Source organism: Prionailurus bengalensis, chromosome B2 (genome assembly GCF_016509475.1).
Source record: "Prionailurus bengalensis isolate Pbe53 chromosome B2, Fcat_Pben_1.1_paternal_pri, whole genome shotgun sequence".
In the NCBI taxonomy this organism is placed as follows: domain Eukaryota; kingdom Metazoa; phylum Chordata; class Mammalia; order Carnivora; family Felidae; genus Prionailurus; species Prionailurus bengalensis.
Window position 1 is genome coordinate 100,447,047 of NC_057349.1, and position 25,636 is coordinate 100,472,682.

At 44.9% G+C, this 25,636-nt stretch overlaps 1 protein-coding gene across 2 annotated transcripts in view; it reads right to left on the reverse strand.

The window, feature by feature from the left end:
* Positions 1-279: 279 nt before the first annotated feature.
* TRAF3IP2 (TRAF3 interacting protein 2) overlaps positions 280-25,636 on the reverse strand; it is a 47,756-nt gene continuing 22,399 nt past the window's right edge. Inside the window, exons 4-10 of one of the 2 annotated variants that reach the window (XM_043592127.1) lie at positions 21,732-21,909; positions 15,125-15,303; positions 12,984-13,072; positions 8,215-8,283; positions 6,981-7,097; positions 3,519-3,593; positions 280-837 (exon numbers count right to left, since the gene is read on the reverse strand). In XM_043592127.1, coding sequence (XP_043448062.1) covers positions 691-837; positions 3,519-3,593; positions 6,981-7,097; positions 8,215-8,283; positions 12,984-13,072; positions 15,125-15,303; positions 21,732-21,909 — 854 coding nt within the window. In that variant the 3' untranslated portion in view covers positions 280-690. Of the gene's footprint in view, positions 838-3,518; positions 3,594-6,980; positions 7,098-8,214; positions 8,284-11,103; positions 11,158-12,983; positions 13,073-15,124; positions 15,304-21,731; positions 21,910-25,636 lie in introns of those variants that run through there. The other variant, XM_043592128.1, reaches the window with a different exon arrangement.

The following is a 25,636-nucleotide window of genomic DNA, read 5'->3' on the forward strand; positions in this document are numbered from 1 at the left end:
CGGCCACTCCTGACCATAGAGGATATTCTTAGATATACACATATCACGGTGGTTGCACAAGTGGTTTTGTTAAAAAGTTCTACTGCAACAATAAAGCTTTCAAGATTATGTGAAAAGGGATTGTTCAACTATCTGGCTCTAATCCTTTAATACAGACTAGTCTGTTACATGTATCTAATATTATATCTAAGCAACTTTACTAACATCCCTGGAAGCAACTGCCCATCTCATCAGGAATTAATACACATCTATCTCCTTTGAGATAAGTAAAATACAGTCTTACAAAAGAGTAAACATTTTATTATCTGTACACGAATCAGGTTGGTCTGAGGACACAAGAACATCTGGCTAACTCATAAAAATAGCCCTAAGCGATGGGAGAGCGTTTGTGGTCCGTTTACATTTATCGCAACATCATTTATATGATCTACTCGCTAAGCAGTGAGAGGCCCAGAATGGACACATCAGACAGTTAGGAGCAACATGCCGTGGGTGTTAGCAGTAGGGAAGGCAGAGCAACATGGCCTCTGTCTGAAAGGAGGTCTCTGGAGGAAGAATGCTCTGCAGAACAGGTTTTCTGGGGTCGGGGGGAGCCCTCTGAGAGGGCCTGCAAAGGAACAGCCTCTGCTAGAAGAGTGCTTGTAAGCACACACACACAGCATGGCCCTGGGGCTCTGGGGATGGTGGGGGTCATAAGGGTACCACCTGAAGGGTGGGCAGAGGCCCCCGGGGAGGGGCTATGTACTCTTCCTCTCTGAGCAGCCGCAGCAGGATGTTTTTTTTATTCTTGGGCCAGCTGTAGATGTGAGTGTTCTGAAGCCAGGTGGGCACATGCTCCTATGGGAGAGAGAATGACAGGAGTAAAGGCCATTAGAGAAAAACCTGGATTCCAGATCCCCGGCTCCGTTCCCAAACATCTACGGCTTTCCCTGCATGGGCGTTCCCTGCCGAACTATCCAGGGAGTTGTGCTGTTTTGCTTTTGGAAAGGGCTAGCATGTGAGCCTCTCCTGGCTCCGCGTACAAGCTGAATATCTCATTATGGAAACCACATGTGCGCGGCGTTTTCTGTCAGCCTCCCAGGCTACCTGCCCTTTGCATTTCAACGTGCTTTTCACCACCCTCACATAAAAGGGGTAGGACAGAGGTCACGCAGAGTGATGGGAATTCCTTCGTGGCTTCAGAAGAATGCCAAGGCTAGGGGCTTAATCTAATTCGTTTCAGCCACAGATCTGGCCTGCAGCAGCAGGAGCCCAGCAGATCTGTTAGCAGGCAAAAAGCACAAAGCGTGAGCCGGGGATCGTGAGGGTGCGCTTTCTGACCGCCCTCGTGGAGTGGACATTCTGTCTGCTGTGGCATGGACAGACAGACGACGAATCAGGAAAACGTATAGTGTGTTTGATGGTGATACATGCCTTGGAGAAAAATGAAACAGAGAAAGGGACTGGGGAGTGCTGGGGCAGGGCTGAAAGGTTGCAGCTTTAAACAGAGCGTGTAGGAGGAGCGCCTGGATGGCTCAGTCGGTTGAGCGTCCGACTTTGGCTCAGGGCATGACCTCACAGTTCATGGGTTTGAGCCCCGCATCAGGCTCTGTGCTGACAGCTCAGAGCCTGGAGCCTGCTTCAGATTCTGTGTCTCCCTCCCTCTCTGTCCCTCCCCTGCTTATGCTCTGTCTCTCTCTCTCTCTCTGTCAAAAATAAATAAACATTAAAAAAAAAATTTTTTTTTTTAAACAGAGTGTATAGGAAAGGTCTCACAGAGAAAATGAGCAAAGACCTAAAAGAGCAGAAGGGGCCAGCTTTGTGGATGTCTGGGTCCAGACAGTGCAGAGGCCCTGTGACGGGGGCGTGCCTGGCCTGTTCAAGGAGCAACAGGCCAGTGTGGCCAGAGAGAGAGGAGTGAGTGCAATAGAGTAGGAGAGGAGGTCTGGAAGTAGGGGGGCCCGTGTCCCATGGGGCCTTGTAGGCTTTTCTCTGAGGAGATGGGATCCCTTTGGGGACTGCCGGATACACCCAGAAGTAGCACGTGCTACGTGTCAGGCATGGTGCTAGGTGTTGATGACACCCAAAGGAAAAGACACAGTTACTGTCTTGAGGAGTTCACAGTCTAATGTTGGAATGTGAATGAAGATGTAAAGAAACTATTTTCTAGGCAATAGTGTACCAAGGGGGCAGGAGGTGGGAGCACAGGCCACAAGGGACTGTCTGACGAAGTTTTAAAAACATTAATAAAACCAACTAAAAGTCGGTCTCCTTTTCCATCACCATATTCCCAACAGTGCATCCACCCCCAACCACATTGACTCAAGGCACTACGACTGAGAGAGCTCAAGAGTATTGGCAAAGGGGACGAGAAGTCAGGAGAGGCTAGACAGATTGGGTGATATAAGGATAGGCAAGAGTTGACTATACAGACAAGTCAGGGAAGGGCATTGTAAGCGGGGGGAACAGAAAGTGCGCAGGCACAGAAACATGAAAAAACACGGCAGGTGTGAGGGCATGCTGAAATAGCCCAGTACGACCCGAGCATAGTCACTGTGCACACGGTCGGGAGAGGAGACTGAGCATGTGGGCACAGCCCTCTTCTCAGGGGCCTCATCTGTCACGCTAAGAAAGGTGGATATGATCCCGTGGTTGGTTGGCATCCGCCACACGATTTCTAAGCTGGGGCGAGACAGGGGAGATCTACATTTTGGATGTTCCTCTGCACGGCGGTGCAGACGATGGCTAGGGAGGGAGACCAGTCAGGAGATGCTGCAGTGGGGCTTTGAGAGCCTGGGCAAGGGATGGACATGCATACCATCGCATAGGGTGTGAGCTTTGTAACTGGAGGCATCCCATTCGTATCAGCTGGACTCTCCCTCCTTCAGCACCTGAGTCTCAAGGCAGCCCTGACATTTAGGGATCCTCCAGGGTGCAGCTGGGCCTGGGCTCAGGGTGCTGTGCTCCAACTCTCAAGACATCCACCACACCTCTGTCTTCCCTTTGCCAAGCCTGGAACGTGGCTTCAGATGGTTTCTGTCCTCCCTCCCCTAACCTGCTGGCATGCTCTTCTGGGGCAAAAACCCACATAGGAACCACAGCAAAGCTCACTTTGGCAACTGTGTAGATTTAATTCCTTTCATCTACAGGTTTGAGAGCTGAGCTATGTGCACCAAAAGACTTCTGTGGCTAGTCAGCAAAAAATGTACATATCTTGACTTTTATGTACAAGAGATAAGAAGTATCAGATGAACAGCCTCTTTTTCTCTCATGAGTTAAAACACAAACTACTTCTTTGTGTGTAATGGCTGTTTGAACAATTAGGGCAGCGATGGTCTATCAGATAACGTCTTAAAACCTTCCTGATCCATGCAGCTGAGCTGAGTGCTCTACGACCTGTGGATCTTTCTGGTAACACTGTTATCTCTAACGACTGATAAAGAGTTCACAAGCTTTTCCACTTAAAATCCCAGATAGCAGACAAAGCAAAGCTCGAATTGTTGAGGTTTGTTTGTTTGTGTGCTTATTTCTTTGTTTACCTTCTTAGCGTTTGGGAAGAGCACAGGGATGAATCTGAAATTCATGCTTCCTTGTTTTATGAACTCAATCTGCATCTGGAACAGAAGGAATGTGAAAGTTTGATTTCAGGAATGAGGAGGAGGAGTTAATGGCACCCACAATCATGCAAGGCCCACACAGCGTTTTTATTCTGATTTCGAGGGCCACACACTTCGCCTGTCAGGTGCCCCCCATGACACATGCATGCCATACACACGAATCATTTGTTGAAGGCCTGTTAAACATCACACTCAGTGCTCGACCTTGGGTTTCAAGGATTAGGATACCCTCCAGGGTGTGCTGAGCTGGCTCCTATCTGCTCACAAAAGCCAGTTGTATGCATCCATTCCTAATTCCTTGTTCAGTGATTTTACACTGGTAGCTTGAAATGGGCCCTAATGAGAGTATTTATACCATGGAAATGGGGAAATGCTACAAATCAGGATTTTTTTTTTTTTTGAGAACCAGTTTACCGGAACACTACGGATACAATCCCTATCCTCCGAAAGTCAGCAGATTGGTGCGGAGGAAGAAGGGTAAATTGCCAACCACGGTGCAGTGTGAAAAGTTTAAACAAATTGCTGTGGAAGGCCAAAATGGGGGCCATCCATTCTGCATCAGTGATTTGAAGAGTTACAGGGGATGTGTCACTTAGATACTGGAGGACAAGAATAATTTGATCAGGCAGAGGAAGTGGGGGAGAGGGGAAGGACACTCCCAGCAGATGAAACAGCAAGAGCAAACCTTTGGAGGTGTGAAAGAATTTTAGTGGGGTTGGGGCCAGCCAACAATGCTTTGTGGCTAGAGCACAGGATGGGCTAGGGAGGGGATGGGAGATGAGGCTGGGTGGGGCGGGGGGGGGTGTCAACCGTGAGGAGCTCTGCCTGCCACAGAACATGTAGGTTCCCCACACGGTTCCAGTTTGCTCTGACACTGCTGTGGCCCCAAAAGACTCAGCTGCCAAGAACTGTATCAAAACCAGAATTTTCAAGATGAGCGGAGCTGGGAGTCTTCCCAATCCTGTGACCAGCACAAAGCTCTCAGTCAGTCATCTGATGACAAGGAGATGAGGAATTATGTGTCCCCAAGTATCTCATCTTCCAATTGATTTTTAAAACTGAGAAATCTTCATTGTGCAGGGGAATACAAACAGGACAGAGAAGTGACAGTGGTGACAGTTGGTTATTGAAGTCACCATAGAAACCCACAAACACGGTCTCACGCGTGCGCACTCACACACACACACACACACCACACACAAATGCCCCACACGGTGTTTTCTCAGAACCGCTGTCTTTTAAAATCCAGAGGACCAAAAGCATATTTTAAAATGACCCACGTACAGTGCAAATGAAAGCACCAATCATCAGGACAAACACGTGAAAGGAAGGGCACAGGGTTTAGAAGCTAAAAGTAAAGAACTGGATTTCACCTCTGACTTCCCAGGACCCTGTCTCTAAAATTTTGCTTGTCTGCTAGGCTACCCAGCCTGCCGGCGGGCCAGACAGCAGCAGCAGATTATAGTTCTCTCGTATTTCCAGATACCGGCTTTTCGTGAAGTCACTGGCTCTATAATGCGGTTACTCCTGGGTACCTTTTCACTCCCTCTGTCCTAGAGGTTTCTGCTGCCTGGAGGGGACCTGGAGGTCAGCCAGTTGGGCAGGAAGGCACTTCTGTATCAGGCCTCTTCAACTCCTTCAGTGATAAGGAAGGGCCCAAGACATCCATGTCCCCAGACACTGAGTTTGGAGACAATCTGGTTCATGGCTGGGCACAGTCAGACAAACTCTGAGGTTGAGCTGCGTTTTACTGCCTGGCGTGGCCACACACCAGCAGACCTTGACAGGTTTCCTCAGGAACTGGCAGGGACCTGGAGCCCTTCCCACACACCAGCTGTCAGCTCCCAGGACTGGCAGGTTCCTAGAGATGCAGACAGGACATTGAGTGCTTTGGGGCCAGCCAGACATGCAGCAGACAGCCAAGGGATGGCAGCACCCGCAGCCAGCCGTGACCCTTTTCTGGGCCCTGTCCAACCCCCGGGGGGCTGTCAGACTGGGAGAGGATGAACAGGGGGGAGGCTTCGCTCCTGATTCCCTGGCCTTACTCTCTGACCTCACCACCTTGCCTTGGGTTGGTTCTGAACTCGCACAAGTGGTCGGCACTTGGTAGAAGAGGAGACAGATGGGGAACCCCCACCCACTCTGCCTTTTTCCTGTGCTCCTGATCCCAGGACAGACCTGGACTTAAGTCAGCTTCCGCTGAGGTAAAGCTGCATGTCCCTTGCCTGCCTGTGTCCTGCCTTGTGCTGCTTACTTATTCTGTCGGGGCCACTTCGGTGTCTTGCCTCATCTTCCTGTCTTAGTCAGTGATCCTTTCTGCGCATTCCAGGTGCCTGTGGAATGTTACCGTTGAAATGGAGCTTACAAGTTCTAGTCCAGTGGATTTCAAGCCTTTTCAAATCTCAAAATCCTTGGTAAACAAGCCTGAGAAAAGCAAACCAGCTGTGGCTGAGTTGGGGTTGGAGGCCCAGAGCCGCCCTGACCCCCAGCACCTGTGAGAGTCCATCGGGGACATTTTGACCCGCAGGACATTTTGAAAGTCACAAGTCTAGTCCAGCGCCCTAGTCAAGCAGGGACCATCTCCACAGCATCTCTGTAATCCTGGAAAGCAGGGAGATTGCTAGCTCACAAAACAGCCAATTCCAAAGCTGGGTGGTATTTTCGGTCAGAATGTTTTGCCAGATGCTGAGCACGCCTAACTTCCTACAAATTTTTCCCACTGGTTTTAGTTTGACCAGATCCCATAGTTTAGGTGTGGCCGTGGATGGTTGCTCATCTATCATGAGCTAAGAACAGTCCCTTCCCTTGATGTGAGCATCGATATGTTCGTCACGAACGATTTCATTCGATCTTTACAACACTGTAAGTATTAGTGACCCATTTTATGATTAGGGACATGGAGGCACAGAGAAGCTTAAGCAGTTGGCCCGCAGTCACACAACTATACATGAGGAAGCAGAATTTGAACCGGGTCTATCTGACACAACAGCACGGGTCCTTTTCACTATGCTACTCTGCCTCTCTGGTGAGGCAGGGGTCAGAATAGGACACAGATGCAGGAGCCTGCTCTCCGCACAGCCCTGTCCCCTGCCCTCTTGGGACTTCACATTTGTTGGTAAACAACCAAGTCAGCAGAGCACTGTTTTCCAGAGCCTTGGACGTTCCAGAGCACATGTGAATCTCCCCTTGCTCCTGATAGGAACGGAGCCCCAGAGACGTGGTCACTTAAGACAGAGCCAGAACCAACACCCCCCACTGCTGCCTGGGCTTCTTCACCCATCATCATGCCGCCTTCAGTTGGTTTCTAGTGAAGGACAGGCCTTCACAGAAGAAAGCGCCCCTCTCCGAGGGGCGGCGAGGTGCTGCGGTCCCCCCACCACTCACCATTCGATGAATGTACTTAGTATGTAAGCCATGCTCATCCTCGTCCAGCTGTGATTCAGCACCTTCCACATCCTGTTTGTATTTGGGGCTGATTGCTACAATTATCATCACTGTCTTCTGTTAATGAGAGAGAAAGCATGTTTATGGAAGTGTAAAGTGTGGTCCATTTGGTGAAGGCAGGCTGGAAACTGGCCAGCAGGACTGTAAGCGTCGTGACATGCTCCAGAGTGGAGGGCCTGGCTCATTCTCTGCCCAGGGTGAAAGGCACTGGCCTCCACTCTTAACAGGCTCCTGTCTCCCCTTCTCCCCTCCGTCTCCCTCCCGGCTCCCTTGAAATGCAGAGCAAATGGCTCTGTGAGGAGCTCTCCTAAATGGAGGCGGTTTTGCCCACCATTGTCCACAACCATCACTAATAAACGTCTAATGAAAGCCAGAATCGCTAAGTGACTGTGCATCGTGGCAAAAAGGCTCCGGAACATCACCGATGAAAAGCCCCCTCCCTCTGGCAGCTGGGTGTAAGCTGTCAGTTACTGCACTCTTGACTGCCCTGCGTGCCACGAGCGCTTACGAGTCAGCACAGCCAGGAGGAGCAGCCCCTTCAACACAAAGCAAACATCAGGCTGCAGACAAAAGGAAAAGCCACAAAACCCCAGCCTGCTGAGACTCTCTCCCCCACCGCTCTCTCCAAAAGAAGCAGCTGAAGCAGCCGACACGGACACACTGGCAGCAATCAATTTCTATCTTGTTAAAGCACAAAGTGTCCCAGTGGTCAGTATAGATTCTGTCAGTGGAAAACAAATCACAGGGCTCCGAGTGGGCGCCTGGATTGGGGAGGGGGGACGGTTGCTGCACAGGGAGCCTCCGGGGAAAGCTCTGGAGCCCAATCCTGCAAAACACTTGGGGTGGCCTCAGATTAAATTGAATTCTGTCACTCCCTCCCCACTCCCTGCCTTCATTTCCTCCTTTCCTATTCTGGTCAAAAAATTGTTTGCTCTGATTGTTATCAACCACCTGTGTCTGGTTTGACCGTTATTTCCTGCCTGTGCATGTCCAGAAGGGTGACCCCATCCTTCCTTTCCAGGTCTTTGCGCGGCTGCCAACAAGGGAGGCTTTGTTGGGACTTTCTCGGCTTTGGACTTGGTGGGTTTGCCAATTGCTCCTTTCATAAAATAGCCCCATAAGCACATTGTCTTTCCCACCAGCCAACGAGCTCAGAATTTTGGAATGTACTTACATCTCTAAGGTAGCGTTCCATCCACTTGATGATATCAATGCCTCGGATTCTATCCTCAAATATGTCAATCTACAAGAAAAAGACATGGGAGGTGGCTCTTAATGAGAAGCTTTCTCTAGTTGCAGAGCAAGAGAAAACACGAGACTATATGCATTTAAGACTGAAAAAATTATGAGCACTTTTTGCAGAGAGCAGCATATAAGTCTAAAAGCCAAAATATAATTTTCTTAAAGTGTTCCCTATTTCAACATTAGTAGGCATTTAAGTATTTAATATCCGTAATTAGGATATAGTGGTACAAATCAAAATGTATCTTTGGCTACACAATAATTATGTATTAAAAATCTGAGAGATTGGGGCGCCTGGGTGGCGCAGTCGGTTAAGCGTCCGACTTCAGCCAGGTCACGATCTCGCGGTCCGTGAGTTCGAGCCCCACGTCAGGCTCTGGGCTGATGGCTCAGAGCCTGGAGCCTGTTTCCGATTCTGTGTCTCCCTCTCTCTCTGCCCCTCCCCCATTCATGCTCTGTCTCTCTCTGTCCCAAAAATAAATAAACGTTGAAAAAAAAATTTTTTAATATCTGAGAGATATAGTAGACTACCAAATTGGATATAAGCCAGCAAAAAAAAAAATTATATCTATATCTATATATATATGTGTGTGTGTGTGTGTGTGTGTGTATACATACACATATATATATATATCTGTAATATGAAAGGCAAACACGATATGATTCTGGAGCATTTTAATGGATGTGTGGTGTGCAAGTACTGAGATATAGTTCTGGTGCTTTACTTGCATTAGCCAGGTCATTATTATGGTATTATGTCCAGTTTCGATCTATACGTTTAAGAAGGATTGTATGAAACTTGGAGCAAATCCAAGGAACAGTCACAAAAACAATTACTGAGATGGTGGGAAAAGGTTTATGATGAAAGTCAAGAAGCAGAACCTCCTGGGCCTTGAAAAGATAGATATTAAATATCAAGTCTTTGAAGGAGTATTTGAAGGGGAGAAAAACCAGTTACTTTCTGTTTTTTCAGAAGACCAAATAAGAAGGCCTTTCTGGGGCTCAGGCTTTGCCCTGCAGCCAGAGAGTAATGTACATGTGTACAGGGTGCTCTTGTTTGGAAGAGGGATTATATACAAGAATGGGTGACTCGGGGAGAGTGTCCTTGAGGAGGAGTTATTTAGTTCGGCCACACCGTTCTCAGATCAGTTGTCCTAAATGTCACTCCGCCATTTAAGTCCTAGCTGTTCAGTAAGCTCTCCATGCCATCCGTGACCCAGTCTTATTTCTTGTTTCATGTGCCCTGTCTACTTTACTCCCCTGCACCCCAATAGCATAGCCCAAGCCTCCCTGCTCTGTGACTCCTCCCCACTCGCTGACTTCCTCCTCCTCACCTCACCCGACTCAGCCCTGCTGTGACCAGTGCTGTTAGACACTTAACACATCATTATAACATCCTTTCATTCACTGTATGACTCATTTATGTCTGCCTTATCTCTTCAACCTAGTTCTAATCTTCCTGTGGAACGAGAAAGTGCCTCGAGAACACCAAACTGTCAAACACATACAGTATATAATGTTTCTTTACCGATGGCGCATTAAAAATAGAATGGCTTTCCTTTTGGTTTGGATGATTCCTGCTTTAAAATGTCTGATAGCCAATGACCACATGAGGTAATCTCGAGAAAGCTTGTAGCTCTCTGTGACTGTATCAGGAATTCATTTCTATTATATGAGACAGAAGCAATATAATGTTGGGGTTGAGAAGGAACGGACAGCTTGGCTCTACTCTTGGTTCTACTGTTGGCTTCTGCACTTCCTGCTTGCATAACTTTAAAATGTTATGGAGGGGCGCCTGGGTGGCGCAGTCGGTTAAGCGTCCGACTTCAGCCAGGTCACGATCTCGCGGTCCGGGAGTTCGAGCCCCGCGTCAGGCTCTGGGCTGATGGCTCAGAGCCTGGAGCCTGTTTCAAATTCTGTGTCTCCCTCTCTCTCTGACCCTCCCCCGTTCATGCTCTGTCTCTCTCTGTCCCAAAAATAAATAAACGTTAAAAAAAATTTAAAAAAATAAAAATAAAATAAAATAAAATAAAATGTTATGGAAACTCTCTAAGTCTTATTATCCTTATTTGTAATATGTGGTTACTAAACCTACTTCCACGGATGGTTATGAGGATTAAAACAATTGGTTATGAAAAAGGTATATCATAATGCCAGGCTTGAAGTAAGTACTCAATGAATGGTAATTTTTATTGTTAACTGAGCACCTAAATTATTCCCTGCTACTGAGGTGGACTTTCTGGGAGGCACAATGTGCTTGATATCTCTCATTTGTCTCTCCAGGTCTCTACCAAAGTCCACAGCATCTGTCAGGCCAACTTTTCCACACAGCTGCTGTTAAAGGCCACATTGTTTCCCCCAAAACTCACATGTTGAAGTCTTAACCTCCACTGACTCAATGTCACTATATTTGGAGATAGAGCCTTGAGAGAGGTAATTAAGGTAAAATGGGGTCATGTGGGTGGGCTCTGATCTAATAGGACTGGTGTCCTTAGAAGAGATTAGGACACACAGAGGGAAGACCGGTGAAGACACAGGAAGAAGACGGCCACCTGCAAACCAAGGAAGAGGCCCGTAATGAAACCAATCTTGCTGACACCTTTATCTTGGACATCCAGACTCCAGAACTATGAGGAAATAAATTTCTTTTGCTTAAGCATGTGGTACTTCATGGCAGCCCTAGCAACCCATACGGCCTCCCTCTTCAGGTTGCCATAGCCACTGTTCCCTTGCCTCTTTAGACTTAGGGGTGGTGGCAACTTCCTGCTGTTGCTGTAGGCCCAGGATATGCCCTGTTCCCTGAGGATTTCTTAAAATTTACCTAGAACTTTGAAAATAGTCCTTTCGGGGCACCTGGGTGGCTCCGTCGGTTAAGCGTCCGACTTCGGCTCAGATCATGATCTCACAGTTCGTGAGTTCGAGCCCCGCGTCGGGCTCTGTGCTGACAGCTCGGAGCCTGGAGCCTGCTTCACATTGTGTCTCCCTCTCTCTCTGCCCCTTCCCTGCTCATGCTGTATCTCTCTCTGTCTCAAAAATAAATAAACATTTTTTAAAAAATTAAAAAAAAAAAAAAAAAGAAAATAGTCCTTTCATTAAACTTTCCTTAAATTACCCATTAAGTGTTTTTCTCCACTAAGGGACTCTTGATGTATCAATATAGTAACTTAGCTGTCCAGGATGGGGTTCTGTGATTCTAATACAAGGCTTCATGGTGATACAAATTAAGGACAGATTTAAATTCCGTCTAAGGCGTCCCTGACTCTTAAGTTCATAAAAACCTGTCTTCTTCTCCAAGGGCAATCAGTATGCTTTTTTGGAAATGACCAAAAGTAAGATCTTTTCTGCAAATGTTGGCCTTAGGACCTGTAATTTGATTTTACATCCTGGTTGCCGCAGTGCTTTCTTTCTCTAGAAACGAGAAATTGAAATGTTGGCTTCTATACAGTCACGTAAGTTGGAATGTATAAATTGTATCCATTTTTAACCTTGTAGACGCTCCTATTAAAAAAAATTATAGAATAAAGAGAAATTCAATAAAAACTGTTAAATAACGCTAAGTAATGTTTAAAATTGACATTTAGTTGCTAAGTATTCTCTTTTTATCCTTCCACATTCCTATTCATAGATATTTTCCTTAATTTTTCATCACTCTCTAGAATTTACTATCACTCAATACCCAAAGGGGGCCTCTGGGAAGGAAGAGAAGTGAGCTCAGTGTTTTAGGAAAGCCAGTCCTTTGAGTCGCCTCCTGTGGTATTTTGTTTATCCTACAGAAGAACTTACATGACTTTAAGCTGTGCTGTTGGAAGGCACTGCAGGGAAACTTGAGGAGTGTGTGCTTCCTGAGATTTCTTGGGCCAAGGTCACAGTGAACTGCAGGGCTGGGTTGTCTACCTCCCCTAGAACTAGACGAGACCAGCTGAGAATCAGGCCATGTATTCCCTGCCCAGAGGGGCTGCTGCTGCATCAAGATGTGGAAGGCAGCTGTGCACAGTGGGCCTTGACCTCAGACCTTACAGCCTAGTGCCCGACAGAAGGGCCTTGTACAATAAGCAGGTGGCCTGGTTAAGCCTGAGGCCTCCTGCATCACAGGAAACGCAACCAAAGCAGACTTGCTTGGTTAAAAAAAAAAAAAAAGAAAAAAGAAAAAAAGGGCAAAGGTAGAAAGTGCATTAAGAGCCTGGCATTTCCTTTGCGTTGGGGGCCAAGCTGCGTCTGTGGTCAGCGCCGACTACCACCGTTCCGGCTGTTCAGAGGTTCTCAGGGTCCCTCCATAAGCACACAAGAAGTAACTGCTGGAGACTCTGGAGAGTTTAAAATCTAGAAAATAATTACCTACATTTATAAGCGTTTAGCTCCTCATCACGTAACTCAGATAATACAGTTTAAAACTTCAACAGCTATTTTGTTTTGCTTCTCATTGTACTTGCTTTATTATTTTTTTAAGTTTATTTATTTCTGAGAGAGCGCAAGCGCATGCACACGCATGAGTGGGGGAGGGGCAGAGAGAGAGGGAGACACAGAAACTGAAGCAGGCTCCAGGCTCTGAGCTGTCTGCACAGGGCCTGACACGACGCTCGAAGTCACGAACCATGAGATCATGTCCTGAGCCTAAGCTGGATGCTTAACTGACGGAGCCCCCCCCCCCCCCGGCTGCCCCTCATTGTACTCACAAGTCTTCTCTTTGGAGAAAATACTTACTGCAGTTTGGAAGCCATTTACCAACAAAAAGTTCACGAATTTCACCACCTCCGTGGCTGTGTCCATAGAATAAGTGATAAAGACTTTCCCTAAGAGAGAGTTTTCACATTTATTAGAAACTAGTCAAATCATTCTATTCTGAACACTTGTAAATTGTATGCAATGTTTCTTGTCTTTTTAGACTTATAAAGTGAAACTTTATCTGGGGTTGGTCTGAGGGCTTATGCCTGCAGCTGTGTGCATCACTAGGCCCCAAGGGGCGGCAGGGGTCTGTCCGAGGGGCTGCAGACTGCCCAGTGTGCATGGGAAGAACAGTGCTGGCAGCCTGAGCCAAGCCAAGGAGGTCTGCTGAAAAATCACACGATGCATTAACAACATCTATCACCCAGAACCTGAGGGGCCTTAAGATCAGGCCACCTCCTGGTTTCTTAGAGACACTTGGCACTGTGCCTGAGGAATACTCTCACAGCAGGCCAAGAAGCTGAACCTTGCTAAGGGGCCACCCAGCAGTGTCCTCTTTTGATTTCATGATGCTCTCTGCTCCCCGAGCTCTTGCTCAACAAAAGCAAGTGGGAGGAGAGGGAGCAGGTGGTTCCCTACCACCTCCTTCCCCTTACCACTCACTGCTGGGAGAAATGCCAGGAAATGAGGGTACACCAAAGCATGGATTGGGAATGTTAGTAGGAACTTCAACAGCTTGAAGGACAGATTCCACCTCTGGGCATCCAGTGTCACTTATTCTCTGGCTCCTCCCTGGGTCAGCCTGGAGCAACAGATGGCATTGTGCCCACAGACTTGACCCAGTCAGGATGGCATGCCAATGTTTTCTCAGGCTAAAATCTTAGGGAAATTTCTGGGTAGCATGTTAATGTGATAGATGAATAATCTCTGTGTGCTGGCTTTTAGTCTGGAAGAGACAAGCTCAATATCAGGAAGTCCCTGGGGCAGGAGGTGGAGAAGAAAGGAAGGTTGGGGAGAAAATATGAGTTTGTATGTATTCATCTATGCTTGGGCTCTGGACTTTTGAAACAAATATCTCAAATAGAAGCATGTACAATGCTCATACTGACTCATTTAAGCAGCCCGACATATCGATGGCCCTCAATGTATTCTTAACGCCTAATATTCAACCAATGCCTAGGTAAGAATTTCCAGACTCCTTTATAGATTATGGTAAGATAAATATGATCTGTAGATTGACATGAGGGTTATATCCTATGCAGGACAGCATCCATTCTCCAGAAGTGCTCAAGATTAAAATGTATAAGATTTTGAAAAGATTAAAAAAATTTTTTTGGATGATAAACAACAATGGATCCTTACCATAGATATCTTCCAGAGCCCTAAATGACTAATGAGCACAGATTCCCCCGATAAGAGTTAGCAAATGCAGAAGGCTTAATTTTCAAGTTTGGTTAAAAGAAGCACCCAGGTTTCTAAAGGGCTTATTAGAATTACCTGAACTTCTCTAGCAAGCACAACAGAATATAACAATTTCACAAGTAGTGGCTGTTTTCATAAGATTTCTGGAACTTACTGTCCTGACTGACCTTAATATGAGAACATTTTGGTGATATTTCAACATTTCTGGTTCTGGCTGCAAAATCTGGAAAAAGAATCATCACCTGACACTTAGTTGAATGTTTCTTTAAATAAAAGGCTTGGTTTGCATTGGTTGTAAAACAGTATGGAGAATGTGAGACCGCTTTTTCCAAACAAGATTGCTCATTCCTACAGGAAATGACCTCGTTCCTGATGGCTGTTGCTAATTTATGGTGAAACACTAGGTCCCTGGCCAATACCACATGGACATCCAATCAATTTACCCAGGGACAAGTCCACTCAAGAGCATCATTTAGAAGAGAGAAGCGTTGGAGTTATTTGTTGTTGGAGTATACGTTTAAGAAAATCTAACGGTAAGCATTTTGTGAGTTTTGCTGGTAGTGTCAGCATCACTAAAAACGATTCATATAAAATGCTGGTTACTTTTTAAAGCAAAAAGTAAGGAAGTGAAATTTATTTCACTCTGTGTATGAGGAATACCCAAGGTCAGGGATGAAGTAGAAGACCTGACAAGTAGAAGACCCCTAAGTAGAAGACCTGACAAAAAAGAAGGAAAAACAACATTGCAAACAACTTACGTAATTCTTCTGGCAAATTGCTTGTTTTCAGAGTTCCTCTGGCTGGAAGGTTACTAGGGGGTCTGGGGACAGCAGCTGGGGATGGAGCCTGGGGAGCTGGTGGTCTCAACTCTGCAGGACACTCCAAGGACTCCTCAGGAACTCCCGCTCGATTAGGTGGCTGATGATATAGTTGGTCCCTGGAAAAGAATACATTTATGGTAAAATTTTCATTTTTTTACAAAGGCAAACCTAGCAAGACAGAAAGCCTTTAAGAACTATGGGAATATACCAGTGAGCTATCTCTCTCCTCTCCCTCCATTTCTTTCCTGAGCCAGAGGGATGAGGGTTGCTCCATTGAATTTCAGTCAATAAGTAATTCGGCAGGCTGCCATTTGTAAGGACCTGTGCTAGGGGTCGAAAGAGGGAGCAAGACCTGTGTAAGAAGAACAAATATTGTTAAAATGTCGATACTACCCAAAGCAATCTACATATTCAATGCAATCCCTATCAAAATAACACCAGCATTCTTCACAGAGCTAGAACAAACAACCCTAAAATTTGTATGGAACCAGAAAAGACCCCAAATAGCCAAAGCAATCCTGAAAAAGAAAGCCAAAGCAGGAGGCATCACAATCCCGGACTTCAAGCTTCACTACAAAGCTGTAATCATCAAGACAGTATGGTACTGGCACAAGAACAGACACTCAGATCAATCGAATAGAATAGAGAACCCAGAAATGGACCCACAAACGTATGGGAACTAATCTTTGACAAAGCAGGAAAGAATATCCAATGGAATAAAGACAGTCCCTTCAGCAAGTGGTGCTGGGAAAAGTGGACAGCGACATGCAGAAGAATGAACATGGACCACTTTCTTACACCATACACAAAAATAAACTCAAAATGGATGAAGGACCTCAATGTAAGACAGGAAGCCATCAAAATCCTCAAGGAGAAAGCAGGCAAAAACCTCTTTGATCTTGGCCACAGCAACTTCTTACTCAACACGTCTCCAGAGGTAAGGGAAACAAAAGCAAAAGTGAACTATTGGGACCTCATCAAAATAAAAAGCTTCTGCACAGTGAAGGAAACAATCAGCAAAACTAAAAGGCAACCGAAAGAATGGGAGAAGATATTTGCAAATGACATATCGGATAAAGGGTTAGTACCTAAAATCTACAAAGAACTTATCAAACTCAACATCCAAAAAACAAATAATCCAGTGAAGAAATGGGCAAAAGACATGAATAGACACTTCTCTGAAGAAGACATCCAGATGGCCAACCGACACATGAAAAAATGCTCAACATCACTCATCATAAGGGAAATAAAAATCAAAACCACAATGAGATTCCACCTCACACCTGTCAGAATGGCTAACATTAACAACTCAGGCAACAACAGATGTTGGCAAGGATGCAGAGAAAGAGGATCTCTTTTGCATTGTTGGTGGGAATGCAAACTGGTGCAGCCACTCTGGATAACAGGATGGAGCTTCCTCAAAAAATTAGAAATAGAACTACCCTATGACCCAGCAATTGCACTACTAGGTATTTATCCAAGGGATACAGGTGTGCTGTTTCGAAGGGACATATGCACCCCAATGTTTACAGCAGCGCTATCAACCATAGCCAAAGTATGGAAAAAGCCCAAATGTTCATCGATTGATGAATGGATAAAGAAGATGTGGTATATATATGGTATGTATATGTGTATGTATATGTATATATAGTATATATATAGTATAGTATATACATATAGTATATACATATATACATATAGTATACATATACTATATACATATACTATATATATATTATATATATATACACATGTATATATATACATGTGTATATATATATATACATACACAATGGAGTATTACACGGCAATCAAAAAGAATGAAATCTTGCCATTTACAACTATGTGGATGGAACTGGAGGGTATTATGCTAAGTGAAATTAGTCAGTCAGAGAAAGACAAAAATCATATGACTTCACTCATATGAGGACTTTAAGACACAAAAAAGATGAACATAAGGGAAGGGAAATAAAAATAATATAAAAACAGGGAGGGATACAAAACAGAAGAGACTCTTAAATATGGAGAACAAACAGAGGGTTACTGGAGGGGTTTGTGTGGAGGAGGGGATGAGCTAAATGGGTAAGGGGCATTAAGGAATCTACTCCTGAAATCATTGTTGCACTATATGTTAACTAATTTGGATGTAAATTAAAAAAAAATAAAATTAAAAAAATAAAAGAATATGAACAGGAAAAAAAAAAAAAAGAAAGAAAAAGAAACAGAGAGAAGATTCGATTTCTCCATGCAAGGACTGTCTAATTGGGAAGATAAGTAGTATGTGCAAGGCAGACCTGGTCTCCAAAGAAAAAAGGAATATAATGGTTGACATACAAGGTTGGTGTTATAGGCATTCAGATAAAAAGACAGGATTTTTAACTCATGGTAGAGAACAGTTCATTATGTATCAAAAGGTAGAAAAGGCTGTGTAGGTTTAAGTATTTATGTTGTTAATATATGGATGAAAATCTGATTTTGAGGAGCTTTTAATGAAGTTTCTACCACATTGTTACATGTTATTATTAGTATTATTTTTGTTTTGGTTACCAGTATTCCCATGAACATTGTACTGAGAGGAACACACAGATGCACTCATGTGAGATCTGGAAAGCCAGAGGAAATATGCTTCTGCCACTTCTGTGGTTTCTGTTGATTAGTGCTACCATCAGGTGCTGAGTTCCTGGGGAAGCACCCCAGTGTCCCATTACCAGCTCCCATGTCAAGGTGAGGACAGAGGCATCCATTGTTGGCCAGTGCAGATCCAGCAGGCACAGAATGGACCCAATAATTGCAGCACTGGTGGCTTCCTGATCCTGGACTATACGGTGGCGACATGGCCTTGAATGGAGGGTTCTCTGATGGCTTTCTGATCTTCTGCCTCTCCCACTGTGACGGAGGAAGCAGCTTTTTTGGCATCCTGTTCTTTGGTGCTGCTCTGGGGTCATTCCTGGAAGCCTGGCCTGAAGCTTGCCCTTCCAACCTCCAGCGATTCTGTAAGCACCCGATTCCCTGCATTAAATCCTTTCTGTTGAAAATAGCTATTTTCTATAACTGAATCCTGACCGATAGGGGGACTACACCTGCATCTGTAATGTTTTATTTCTTTAAAAAGGCTCTGGACTATGTATGGCAGTATGTTCACATACAAAAAATCTAGGGAGTGGGAACGTGGATGTTTGTTGTGTGCTTGAGATTGTTTTATATTCTAATATTTTTTAAGTTTATTTATTTATTTTGAGAGACAGAGCATGAGCAGGGGAGAGGAGAGAAAGGGGGAGAGAGAGCATCGCAAGCAGGCTGCACAATGTCAGCATATAGCCCTACATGGGGCTCGATCCCATGAACTGTGAGGTCATGACCTTAGCCAACATCAAGAGTTGGCTGCTTAACAGACTGAGCCACACAGGTGCCCCTTTATATTCTGAATTTTAAAAACGGTTTTGATGACAAAATCCATGTGTATATGCCCAGTTTTGTAGATTGTTGCATATGCTCATATTTTTACCCAAAAGAGTATTACAAATTTTGAAATTCTTATGCAACAGGATTTAAAACAAAATTACACAGAATCTCAAGTATACTATATTTTTCCTTTTTTTTTAATGTTTTATTTTATTTTTGAGAGAGAGACACAGTGTGAGTGGGGGAGGAGCAGAGTGAGAAGGAGACACAGAATCCAAAGCAGGATCCAGGCTCTGAGCTGTCAGCACAGAGACCATCACGGGGCTTGAACCCACCAGCCGTGAGACCACAACCCGAGCGAAGTCGGCCACCCAACCAACTGAACCATCCAGGCACCCCAAGAATACTTACTATATTTCTAAAGTGTGAATGTTTGAGGAACTTATTTTTATTTTATATTTTTATTAATGTATAGAAAAAAATCTCCATAAAATATGCTTTTATCTAATGAAGATCCAGCTCCACATCCTTTTTGCGTGAATTCCCTTTATATCGAAAGCTGCTTGGTTGTTATAGAAGACAATTGCTCATTTGATAAAGACATGTTAAAGCTTTGATAATATTTTTGTAAATTTTTTTAATGTTTATTTATTTTTGAGAGAAAGAGAGAGAGACAGAGAGAGAGCTTGAGCAGGGGAGGGACAGAGAGAGAGAGGGAGACACAGAATCCAAAGCAGGCTCCAGGCTCTGAGCTGTCTGCACAGAGCCTGACACGGGGCCCGAACTCATGAACCCTGAGGTCATGACCTGAGCCGAAGTCAGACACTTAGCCTATTGTTGGGAAGATTAAGTAGTATGTGCAAGGCAGACATGGTCTCCAAGGAAAGAGGTGCCGCAAAGCTTTGATCATATCAAAAAACCTCCATATAAAAACAATATCATGGATTGAATGACAGAGGCAAGTTTCTGTGTCAAGGTTCCCTTTCAAATTTATCAGTAAGAGGAGAATTAGCTTCATTACCTGAATTTATTTTTCATTATCCTAAAATGATAAAATAAATCCAAGGAGACCATAGCAGGCTCAAATTGATGTTACAAAAGCAATTACTCTGTACTAGCTTTGCAATTCTTCTGTAAATCTAAAAATATTTCAAAATCAATGTTTTTTTAGAAAAAAATTACTATTGTCTCTCCTATCCAATGCCAGTAGACATGTGTCATAAAGTTGCTTAAATTTTGTCTGTTTTCTTGGAATTTCAGATATTTCTTCTGCAAGCATGCTTATCTGGTTGTACAGTCACATTTTAGTTAATTTCATTATTTAAACTCCATGCAATGTTTTAAGTTTGTTTATGTATGTATGTATATATGTATTTAAGTAATCTCTACACCCAACCTAGGCTTCCAACTAACAACCCTGAGATCAAGAGCCAAATGCTCCACTGGGGCGCCTGGGTGGCGCAGTCGGTTAAGCGTCCGACTTCAGCCAGGTCACGATCTCGCGGTCCGGGAGTTGGAGCCCCGCGTCAGGCTCTGGGCTGATGGCTCAGAGCCTGGAGCCTGTTTCCGATGCTGTGTCTCCCTCTCTCTCTGCCCCTCCCCCGTTCACGCTCTGTCTCTCTCTGTCCCAAAAATAAATAAACGTTGAAAAAAAAAATTTTTTTTAAAAGAGTCAAATGCTCCACTGACTGAGCCAGCCAGGCACCTCAAACTCCATGCAATTTTGTTTTTGAATAATAAGGGCTCTGTCTAGAAAGAAAATCTGAGAACATATGGGCTTTTGAATAAAGGTACAGGCATGCACCTTATCTACCATTGTAAATGGAGTGGGCTTTTATCCTTTTAATAAAGTTGCTGAACTAATTACCAACTTCTGCATTTCTGAAAAATCTGCTTTACAATGACCTTTGTGTCTCATTCTTTTCTCAAAAGAGAATATAATTTTACTCTGAATGGTCTATAAAAATTGTGCTTGAGCAAGAGCAAACATTTCATCTACTCTTTTCAATTTTGTCTTAAATTAAGAAGCTCCCTTTTTACAAATTCTTCCTCTGTATTTTAGATCTGTTAATTAAGAGGGGGGTGCCTGGGTGGCTCAGTTGTTTGTCCAACTCTCGATTTTGGCTCAGGTCATGGTCTCACAGTTTGTGAGATCAAGCCCTACGTGGGGCTCTGTGCTATTAGCACAGAATCCTAGCCCTGTTTAGGATTCTCTCTCTCCCTTTTCTCTGCCCCTCCCTGGCTTGTGCTGTCTCTCAAAATAAATAAATAAACTTAAACAAGAGCAAAGAGAGAGAAGAGGAAAACTTGAAGAAGAGTCAAAGGAGAACAATAAAGAGAAATGACTAAAACTTAGACAACTGAAGTCAAGAAATACCAGAAGTAGTTTTCTGGAAGAAGTATAGGAAAGACCTAATAATGGTGTTCCATATGTGTGGATGCTAATATAAAAAAAAAACACAAAAATTTTGTTTTTAAAAATTTCTCTTTGGAGCTAATCGAATTTAAAATTTCCAAGTAAGACTTGGGTTTAAACAGGTGTAGAAACTAGGGTAAAAAAACCAAATGTCCTATTGGTAGAAGTCAGTCATAGTAAAAAGAAAAATCTATTTCTGGGCTAAAAGGCCAGGTGATTTGACCATAGAAGGAGGGGATGTCACTTGGCATTTTAAGGGCCATTCCTTCGAAAGAATGTTGACTTTCGTTGTCACCAGCGGCTTTATGTGTTGGAAAGAGATTCTTGTCAACCAGCTTCCATCTCCTCCTGACTCAAAGAGTCTATTCCCCTGTGTGGCTTGGTCACTCACCTGGGCAACAAACCAACAGAGAGTTTTGATACATCTTGATTGCACTGGTGTCATTCTTTTTCTTTTTCACGTTAAACAATGTCTGGGGGTGCCTGGGTGGCTCAGTTGGTTGAGGCCCCGACTCTTGATTTCGGTTCAGATCATGATTCCAGGGTTGTGAGATCGAGTCCCGCTTCAGGGTCTGTGCTGACAACCCAGAGCCTGCCTGGGATTCTCTCTCCCTCTCTCTCTCTCTCTTTCTCTCTCTGCCCCTTTCTCGCCCTCTCTCTCAAAATAAATACATAAACATTAAAAAAAAAAAAAATGTCTGAAAGTTGGCCCTGTCATACTGATACCTTGGGAGCCCTGGGGAGTGGTCTCTTTGTGCCGGCCTCTCGTCTTGGTCCCAGGGGCTGGGGTAGTTCAGGATGACCTTCTGCACAGGGTGTGGGCCTCGCCCGCTGGCTCCCGGGAGGGGCTGCCCGCGTGGCTGGAACACTTGATGGTAGGCTGCTTGAGGGTGGTCGAGGCCGCCTGCAGGTGAAGACAGCAAAGTGAACAGGGCAGAATGATTCAAACTCCTTCGTGTGAAAGTATAAGCTCACTGCCAATTTTTGTCTCAATACTGAGGGTTCCAGATGTCAGCTACCACCTCTGTAATGTCCACCATGTTTCCGTACTATTTTTTAGATAGTTTTCGGTCATTTTTTTTTCCTTAATAAAAACATCTGTGGGGGCGCCTGGGTGGCGCAGTTGGTTGAGTGTCCGACTTCAGTCAGGTCACGATCTCGCGGTACGTGAGTTCGAGCCCCGCGTCGGGCTCTGGGCTGATGGCTCAGAGCCTGGAGCCTGTTTCCGATTCTGTGTCTCCCTCTCTCTCTGCCCCTTCCCCGTTCATGCTCTGTCTCTCTCTGTCCCAAAAATAAAATAAAACATTGAAAAAAAAAAACCTGTGAAATCATGAGTGTGGTGTTCTAATTGGAAAGCACGAAGCTCCCCCCAGGCCCCTATTTTAATAATATTTAATAAGATATTTAGGATAATCTAACCATGAGGATCGGCTCACACCACCATTCCTACCATAATTTCCCAGATTTCCAGAACACAAGACTAGGAGAAATGACCTCCATGAAAGATAGAGAATTCCCCCAAGTGGACACAATGCACACACACTCACACACACACATATACCATTCCCTCTTGAGGAAGAAGTAAATGAATGAAAACTTGGCTCATACCTCTGGGAAGTAGCTAACCAGTTGGCAATACCTCCTGACCTTTATTCTTCTCTTTTTGAAGCCTACATGTGCTTGGGACCATGGCAGTTAGATAAGGGCAGGCCTGGTGGCTCAGTTGGTTGAGTGTCTGACTTTGGCTCAGGTCATGATCTCATGATTCATGGGTTTGAGCCCCACATCGGGCTCACTGCTGTCAGTGCAGAGCCTGGAGCCCGCTTCAGATCCTCTCCCCACCCCACCCCCCCTTTCTCTGTCTCTGTCTCTCTCTCAAAAATAAATAAACATTAGGAAAAAAATTTATGGAAAAGGGCAGACCTCAGGACACAGCCAGGGCTGGTGGTGACTTATGTGCATGTGTAACCCAAGAGAAAGTTGGTCTCAGCCAGGCCCAGGAGCAGCAGGGTTCCAAGGGAAGGAGGGCATCCTGCCTGACCAGGTGAAGGAAGAGAATTCAAGGCCAGAGGAAGGATGGGGAGAAAGCAGTAAGGATGAGAGGAAGCCTCTGAGGGAACTCTGAGCCCAGAGGGGCTCAAGAGTGGGAAATCTATGGAGCGCCTGGGTGGGTCTGTTGGTTAAGTGTCCAACTTCGGCTCAGGTCATGATCTTGTGGTTCGTGAGTTTGAGCCCCGCATTAGCCTCTGTGCTGATAGCTTGGAGCCTGGAGCTTGCTTTAGATTCTATGTCTCCCTCTCTGTTCCTCCCCTATTTGCGTGCGCACTCTCTCTATCTCTCTAAAATAAATAAATTAAAAGAAATTTAAAAAAAAGAGTGGGGAATCTAAGCAGTAAGTGTGGGGGTGCATCTTAAGGGTGGGTCTAGCCTACAGAGGGATCGGAGAGGTCCAAGTGGATAACGCAGCAAAATAAACTATCCAGTAACTGCCTAGTGATCTAAGCACTGCCACCTCTGCCCAAGAGGTTGGATGATCTAGCAGGCACAGCCAGTTAGAATAGGAAGGAACCTTGTTTTTCAAAACATTTTTTGATCCTTATTCTTTTTCTGATAATAGTAATAATTAATAATAATAATAGTGATAATAAAAGCTTGCTTGCTGTGAGGTAGGATACATGAAGAAATGTAAAGCAAAATAAAGCCAGCAAGTGAGAAAGTCACCGATAAGGTAGGTTGGAACCAGAAAATGGGGGGTGAGGATATAGCAGAGAATTTTCTTCTTAGTTTGGTGGTCAGCAGCCATTGACGTTTTTAGGGGAGCAGTCAAGGGAACCACAGCCTCAGATAGAGACAGAAAACAAATAATGTGCATGTTCACTGCCTCCAGGTCTCCACTGTCTGACTCAGGAAACTTGGCTGGGTGACCCTGGAAACGCATGCAAGCCAGTCTCTCAAACATGGTCAGGTTCCCTGGGTTCAACCTATTGTCTGCTTTGACACAGGATGCCAGCCAGGCCCTTCCTGTCACCTCTCCAACCCAGGTTGACTGCTGGCCCTGACCCTGATGCTTGCCCTGCAATTGCTCAGGCCTGGTCTTGCTATTTAGGGGCAAGGGGAGGGATGAAAGAGTAGGTTGCTGGATCTATCCCAGCCCCCTGGCTAATAAAGGAGACCAGGACTTAGAGAGTACCTTCAAGAGTGGGGACACAGGACCACAGGGCACGATATACCACACAGATTTTGCTTTTACAGCCTTCTCGGAGCAGGCAGATGTTTCAATGGGGTCCAGATGGCCAGGTTGCTACTGCTGCTCCTTTTCCAGAGCTAGAAAGGGGAGAAAGGGCCACTGCCATCAGATCACCAGGCAGGGACCAGCCCTGCTTCTAGAGGAGTCTTGCATCAGTGGACCATTTACAAAAGCACCTGCAGCGGCAACCCTCTGATCTCCCCTTGCACTTAAAATCCTCCTTTGTGATTGGATTCCTGGGCTTGACCTTGGCCCCTAGTATGCTCTCACAAGCTCACCAAGCCCCAGCTACCCTGGTCATCTTTTATCTTGAACACCCAAGCTTGTCCCCATCTCCGGGACCATGAGATAGTCATCCTCTCTGCCTAGCATATTATTGCACTACGTCTATACAGACCAGCTTCTTGTCATTCCAGGCTCACTTAGGTACCACCTGTTCAAAGAGCCCCACCCCCTCCCCCAGTTGCCTTATCCTACCCCCCCCACCCCATTTTATTTTCTTCATGGTGTTTATCATATGTTTGAGTAGTCATGACTCTTGTCAACTTTTTGTCTGCCTTCCCTACTAGCATTTAAGCTCTGTGAAAACACAGACTGAGTCTGTTGGCCACCAGGTCTCCAAGCACAGTGCTGGCACATGGGGATGCTCAAAAAAAAAAAGGATGAATGAAGATTCAACAGTTCACACACAGAAAAAGAGAAGCCACTAGACTGTCTACTTATGTGCAGTCCATTGTGTTTTTCTAGTGTCTCTCCTGGAAGTAGGAAGGAGAAAGACTTTGCCAGTGGCCTTGAAAGTTTTTAGTATTTGCAGCCATTTTTGCTTCCCATATCTGTTAATAAGCAGCTAATAATGTTTTATTTGCTTTAGAAGGACTACCAGGCTCTAATCATAGGGTTTGTTTCTTTTCCAGAGAGCGGATGTTAGTGCTGTTAATCAAAAGCCTTTGAATCAAGGTCGTATGATTTCTAACAGATTATTTCCCGCACAACATGTTTTTGTCTCATAGCAACAAATCGTGTCATTAAAATCACTAAGGCATGTGGGCTAGGGTTTGATTAGCTGTAACTTTCATTTCTGAAATGGCCACCTGAGGTAAAAACTTGCACCGGTTTACGTGACCAGATGAAAATGATCCACCTTACCTGTTTTTAAAATTGACAAGGAGAGTCCTCTCTGCTGTCCTTTGATTGTTTAAAACAAAGAAATATTGAACACTAGAGGGTCAGCCAAAAACAAGCCTTCCCTTTTGTAAGTGAAATTTGGTTGTGTGGACAAGTGGCTAAATGAAAAGTATTCATTTATCAGGTAAATGAATATCTCTTCATCACTCACGTTTTATTCATTCTGTTCCACTATTCTGACCGAGCCTTGCTCATTTAG